Source organism: Otolemur garnettii, unplaced genomic scaffold (genome assembly GCF_000181295.1).
Source record: "Otolemur garnettii isolate 467f Iridium unplaced genomic scaffold, OtoGar3 scaffold00058, whole genome shotgun sequence".
Lineage (NCBI taxonomy): Eukaryota > Metazoa > Chordata > Mammalia > Primates > Galagidae > Otolemur > Otolemur garnettii.
Window position 1 is genome coordinate 6846611 of NW_003852453.1, and position 6534 is coordinate 6853144.

A 6534-nucleotide genomic window follows, 5' to 3' on the forward strand; every position below is an offset into this window, starting at 1 on the left:
GGCGAGGAGCCAGGTCAGGTCCGAACAGATTGGCGGAGATTCCCGGGGCGCCGGGCTCTGATTGACATTTCTACGGGGCCGCAAGCCCCTCCTCTCTGCGCAGCACTCCCTCCTCTCGGCAGCCGGAGCTGCCTCTGCCCGCGCCTGGCTCCTCTCTGCCCTCTTCCCTCGGAGCAGTGTCGCGCCTGGCTTCCTTCGCCCTCCTCTAGTTTTACCCCCCCTCCTTGCCCTTCCTCTCTCCTCCCCTCTCTGTGCTCCTCTTCCCCCAGGATCGCTTCCGCCCCTCCGCGCTCTCGCACCCCCTGGACGCGGGGAAACTCTGTGCCTTCGCCCGCTCTCCTCTTTCTGACTATTGCTCCTTCTCGCCTTCACTTTTTCTTCTTTCACTTGTTCTGTCCTTTAAATCTCTCGCTTTGCTCACACTTTACTTCCTCTCACCCCTACCCCCCCCCCAACCTTTCCCACCCCTGTGCCTGAGCTAAGGCAGCCTAAAGTTGTGGACACTTAGGGTACTGTGCGGGGGGTGGATGTGTGTCCGTGCCTGTGTCTGTAGGTCCGTCCCCGCCCTTCCACCCCTTCTCTCGCCCTTCCCCAAATCTCGGGTCTGACGTTGCGCCCTCTTATTCGACTTTTCCTTGCGTCTCCTCTCCGAGTCGCCAATCGCCGGGGCGCCTTACAGGCGAGGCCGCCCACCCCCGCGGATACCGAGCGCAGGGCGGGGCGGGGCCGGGGCTCTGCGAGTCCCTTCCCGCCCCTCCTGCCGGCACCGGGAGGGGTAGCGAAAGGCGCGGGGACCCGGGTTAGTGAGGGGTCAGTTGGCTCCTCCCCGCTTCCCGCCCCTCCGCGCCTCTCCCCCTGTAGCAGCTCGGGACTTGGGTCCGGACCGGACCCTGGGCCGAAGCGAGCTCTGGGGCTGTCCCTCTGCCCCGGCCCCTTTTCCAGCCCACATCTCTCCACTCTCGGCCACTTTCAGCGGAGTAGGGAGGGAGAAAAGAACGCGCCGAGTCGTGGGTGGGTGATAAGAGAGTGCGGCCTAACCGCGGCTTCAAAGGCCACTCACTGCCCAGGGAGGCGAGGTAGCCCCCAACCCAGGAGGACAAAATCCTGAAATTAGCCGCATTCACGCCGTCCCAGCGTCGGTGGTCAAATCCCTCAGTGAAAAATGGCGCCTGGGCCCGGGGGCTGAAGGATGGACCCCTCGGGGATCTTGGGGAGCAGCCTTAAGTTAGCGTAGCCCGCAGGCGCCCCAAGAGGGTGTGGAATGGGGGAGAAGCAGGGAGCCAGAAGCTAGAAGAGGCCCTGAGAACTTTTGGAGGGAGCTTCGAGAAGTTTCTATATTGGCATTTTCGGTCTGGGGAGATCTTTCCTTTCAGGACCCCTATGCCTGCCCCCTTCTGCCCAAGCCAACCCCTTTTCTTTCTGCAAGGATCCTCCCACCGACTTGGGTGGGTATGGAGGCAAGACTTTTGGTTTTAGAGTGGGATATTTCCTAAATCAAACTTGAAATCCCAGGACTGGGCGCCCACCTTCGCGGAATAGGGCGTGCAGCCGAGAAATTCCTGCAATTGCAACGGCTGGCGGTTTATTGGTTAGGCCGCGTAGGCGACCCACGCGTGAGCCAGGCCTGCGGCGAGCGCCCCCCGGGGACAAAACGGGGGCAGCGACTGTGCCGTGGAGTGACCAGCCCCAACTCAGAGGAGGAAACCGGCCACCTGGCACTGAGTGATCCGAGGAGTAGAATCGGGATTCCTCCAGTGGAGGGATCTGAGGGTCTTGGCCCGGCAGTCTGATCACAGCAACTCTTGGGAACCCAGTTTCCAGCATGAAAGATGTTTCTGCCTCCTCTGCAGACAGCCAGCTTTAACCCCACGCCACCTCCCACCTCTCCTCTCTTTAAGATGTGGGTCTTGGCACAGGTCCGAAGCTCTAGTAGGTTTGGACACCGAAAATCTTGGGGCTGGGGAGCACTGAGGGAAAGGGGGGCGGATCTGAGGTGCTTCCTTGTCCTCTCCTGGTCGCCTCTGCCGGACGCTGGGTGACCTGGAGCCTCAGAAGGCTCAGGACATGGAATGTCTCCCAGGTGTCTGATTTCGTTTTCGGTTGAACTTCTCTCAGAGTATCCTGGGGAATATGGGGTTCACCTTCACTCGAAATATCTTGGGGTTACAAAACTGACGGTGACATCATTTCCAGGGATGTGACCTGGGTGTCAGACCCCGAGCCTCCATGGCCCTGATGTCCTAGTGTGTGCACACAGTGATGGTAACAGACCAGCGAGGAGATGAGAGAGAGAGAGAGACAGGTCGGGGGATTGGGGACGCACTGTAAGTGCGCGGGTGAAACGTCAGATATTTAATTCAGCTCCTTCAGGAGGAAAAGAAAAAACAATAATGAGCCTCAGAGATGCTCCTTCCGCATCAACTGGCTATCGACCGGGCTGTGTCGGACTGTGGGCAGTGGGAAAAAGGCCAGGGAAGGGCAAGGCTCTTCTCAGGGAACCAGGCAAGCTGACCTGGGGGAGCCCACAGCCCAAAGGGTAAACATCAGACCCAGACATGGACCCGAGAATCTCGAATTAGATCTGTCCAGGTGCCCAAGTCTAGAGCAGCAGCGGCCTTCAGGCTACTCTAGTTTCCAGCTGGAAGCAGCTCTGGCCTGGGCTGGCGATTTGCACCCCACGTGGAGACTCAGCGTCCCGAGCAGCCGAGACCCGACGTGGCACTGGTGCTCCAATTCCACCGAGCCAGTGGAGCCCAGCGCCAGACGGAACTCAGAGTCCATGGGCAGTCGAAACTTTTACAGGGATTTTTAATTCAAGATATATCAGGGTGACACAGGGTGAGCTGTTTGCGCGGAGAAGAAAAGCAGGTGCGAAAAAGTTTATTTGGGAAAGACATGCGCGCACAGTTGTGCCACACGCAGAAGTTCCCATCACCTCCCCTTCTTCCAGCGTCCCCAGAACGCAAGAGTGAGGAGTATTCGGAAAAAGTGGCCACGTACACACTTGGCGTGCATGCGCCGGACACTCTGCGGGACCCGCAGCCCGACGTGCGCCCCGGGCCTGCGGCCCTCCAGGCTCGGGGTCTGTGCTCCACACTGCACAGGAGCCCGGAGCCACCAGACCTCCTTCCTGGTCTCTCTCCGTCTAACCCCATGGTGCGCGCGCGCCCTTAGGGGGGAGCTGCCGAAGCCCTGGGTCTCCCTGCCCAGGCCCTTCCATCCTTCCCTCCTAGGCCCGGAGTCCCCGGGCGGCGGTGCGGGCAGGCGATCCCTGCGCTTCCGGCAGACGCCGCGGCGCGCGGTCCCACCGTTCCCTCCCCCCGCGCTCGGGTTACAGGTTAATGAAATGCTCGTTTTCCTCAGTCATTTGTTTTGTTTTCCTGCAAAGTTCTGATAAGTAGCTAACCAACGAAGCTTGTAATTACAATCTTACAGAAACCGGGCCGATCTGTATATAAATCTCACCATCCAATTACAAGATGTAATAATTTTGCACTCAAGCTGGTAATGAGGTCTAATACTCGTGCATGCGATAATCCCCTCTGGATGCTGGCTTGATCAGATGTTGGCTTTGTAATTAGACGGGCAGAAAATCATTATTTCATGTTCAAATAGAAAATGAGGTTGGTGGGAAGTTAATTTCTCTCCGCTCTGTGAAGCGTAGACAAGAATTTAATGATTTAATTACAGTTGTAAGCCCTTTCCATGAGACTTAAATTGAGCTGAGAATATTTTTTTTCCTTCTCTCTCTCTCCCTCTCGCTCTCTTTCGCGGTCTCTCTCGCCGCTATTAGCAGGCGCACGGACTCCCGAGTGCGTGGCCTGGAGTTGGCTCCGGGAGGGCCTCGTGTTTGGCCAGGAATCCGGACTCGCGAGCATCCCAGGAGGCGCGGTCCCAGGCCTTCAGAGCCGCTGCGGGCAGTGCTGCCGCTGCCCACCAGCCACCAGGGCCTCGGAGGCCCTCCCTGGGTCCGCGGAAACGACTGGGAAACTTTGGGTGAAACTTTGCCAACTTCGCTGCCGGCCCGGGAGAGGCTGCCGCCGGAATGGCCATAGCGGCTGCATGCAGGGTGGGCCCCCGGCCCGGTCTGAGTACCCAGGAGCGGACCGGGCCGCCCGAGGAGGGACGCGAGGCCGCCGGACTGGCCCTTCGCTGCCCCGCTCCGCCCCTGCGCCTCCCCGGGCCAGCCCATTCCCCTGGGTCTCAGCGGCCCGCGACGCGCAGCGCCCAGAACGGCCTGGAAAGATCAGTCGGGCACTCAGCGCGAATGATTTTATTTTCTTTACCTCTCCGGGATTATCTTTTCCCACCTGACTCGAGCAGTTCCGCCCTCCCCCCTCACTTTCTTTGTTTTTCTCTCTGAGTCGGGCTGTCCTTCGCACTTTCTGAATATTCGATTTCTAGGTCATCCATTTTCCTCCTTCCCTCCCTTCCCTCAGGTTTTTTGTTGTTTTACACATTTTCTTTCGGCCACTTCCAGTTCACTTTGCTCCTCTCGCCTCCCTCCCTCTTTCTAGCTCCTTTTCCGTCTCCGGGAGTCCCTGCCTGTGCTCCTCTCCCCCAGCCACATTTTCTCGGCTTTTTCCTCCTTCCCTCCTTCCCTTTCATCCTAATCCTTTCCTGTTCCCTCTTCAGTTTCTCATTCTGGCTTTCAGGTTCTCTCCTCCTCGCATATTCTCCTCTTTCCCTCTCCAGGATCTGTCCCCTCCTCCGTGGATCTGGCCCCCGGGCGGCCCCTCCTCGTCTATCTTGGGAGAAGAATTTGTCGCCCTATTGGACGCCGAGGAGGCCGGAGCCGGGCGATGGGGCTCGGCCAGCGTCGCGCAGTTTCTTCATGCATATTGAGGAGATGGTAATGAGCGCGTTTGCATTGTTGCTTGGAAATGCTGTGCTTCCTGCAGCTAGCAGTTCCGAGTGGGCTAGGATGGTGCGGACCCAAGAGAGCCCAGCCGTAGGCCCCAGGTCTGGCGGCCACAGCTGACCCCCAGAGGATTCGCGGGTCCTCCGGGCTCAGGGGAGAAAGTGACTTTGCCCAGAGCCTGCACCGGGTTGGGCCGCTGCCTCCTCTGGCTTCTGGACAAAAGGCCTGACCGTGCTCCCCTCATTAAAGGCTCGTTACCGGGACCCCCGCCTGGCTCCGGACGGTTCCTCAGAGCCCCCTGCCCACTGGCCTCCGAGCCCCTCCCCTGATGTTTAGAGGCCTGCGATGGAGCGCCACCAGAATATTAGCGCCTGACAGCGTCGTCTGATGGCAATAAATTGTTTGCTCTTTCCAGTGACACGTCTGGGGGATCAAACACAGCCGCATTGTGGACCCGGTTCTGCTCACTCCTCGTTAATCTTGGAGGGCGTGTTGGCATCGCTTGACCAGGAAAGGCTGCGCCCAGGCCCTTGGACGGTCAGGTGCCCATTCCTGCCTGGGCTTAGCCAGGACAGAGCCCACTTGGTCATTGAAGAGGGGAGGTCTGCGGAGCTCCAGAGGCGGGAGTCAGGCACACCTCTCTATCAGTGGAAGGTTTGTGAGAGCCAGGGACTTCGAGGGCACCAACTCTGAGTGGAGCTTAGAGGGAACCCACGTGAACCTCGCCAGGAAACCAGAATGTCAAGTTCTGGCCTTGTCTGGAATTGTCTAGTCTCACGGTTCCCAAACTTCAAGCTTTCGGATAACCCCTCTATTCTTTACTTAACATTTTCCTTGAATTGACTTATTTTTAAAATGCAAATATATGTATATTAGGAAAGAAAACTTGATACTACTACTCCAAATTGAAAAGGAGCTGTTAGTCACAGGAACAGGAAATTGTACAAGATAAACACAGCTAAAAATCAAGTAATGTTAATACACATTATCCGGGTTGGTTGCTTGGGAACAACTGCTGGAGGTTCAGGTTGTGTGTGTGTGTGTGTGTGTGTGAGAGAGAGAGAGATTAGCAAGTGTTTGAGGTGTTAAATACTGAATTTTTCTCAGAAGAAATGAGAAAATTGAAAAGAGAATGTTTTGCGCTATTCAATATTAATTCAGTCCAATGTTTATTTAATTTCCTGTTTCCGTACTACACTCTACCTAAAGTCATGTTGGAGATCTCAAGAGCTGCTCTGGGTTAGGGTTATTGGGGAGCATGTTAAAAACTTGTGATAAAAACATAACACTTAAATTTATTATTACTGTTTACCAAATGATTGTGTTAAGCATTTGGTTCTCACCGTAAGCCTGTAAGGGAGAGAGAGATGATCCAGGTGGCGGTGAACAGTTGTGCAGGATGGTCACTGAACAAGGGCACCCAGCCAAGGGGCTAAAATGGTCTGGAGTCCAGCCCTGCTGTGCTCATCAGGGCTCTGTGCCTCGGCTTAGGGCTGCACGAGGGGAAAGGTACCTTGTAAAATTTTGCACAGAGTTTGCACCAAGTTAGGGTATGACCTATCCTTTATCTCCAGAGATGGATAAACTGAGCCTTAGAGAGCTTGGCAAAGCCCAGACTGGAATCCCATCTGGAACGCTTCACTATGATGTCTCTGAGAGGAAGGTCAGGTCTT

General features: G+C 56.6%; 1 protein-coding gene across 1 annotated transcript in view; it reads right to left on the reverse strand.

Moving 5' to 3' along the window:
- Nucleotides 1-2781, reverse strand: part of IRX3 (iroquois homeobox 3) — a 5292-nt gene extending 2511 nt beyond the window's left edge. The window contains exons 1-2 of the mRNA XM_012806804.1: nt 2680-2781; nt 1527-1559 (exon numbers count right to left, since the gene is read on the reverse strand). Coding sequence (XP_012662258.1) covers nt 1527-1559; nt 2680-2781 — 135 coding nt within the window. The remainder of the gene's footprint in view (nt 1-1526; nt 1560-2679) is intronic.
- Nucleotides 2782-6534: the final 3753 nt, after the last annotated feature.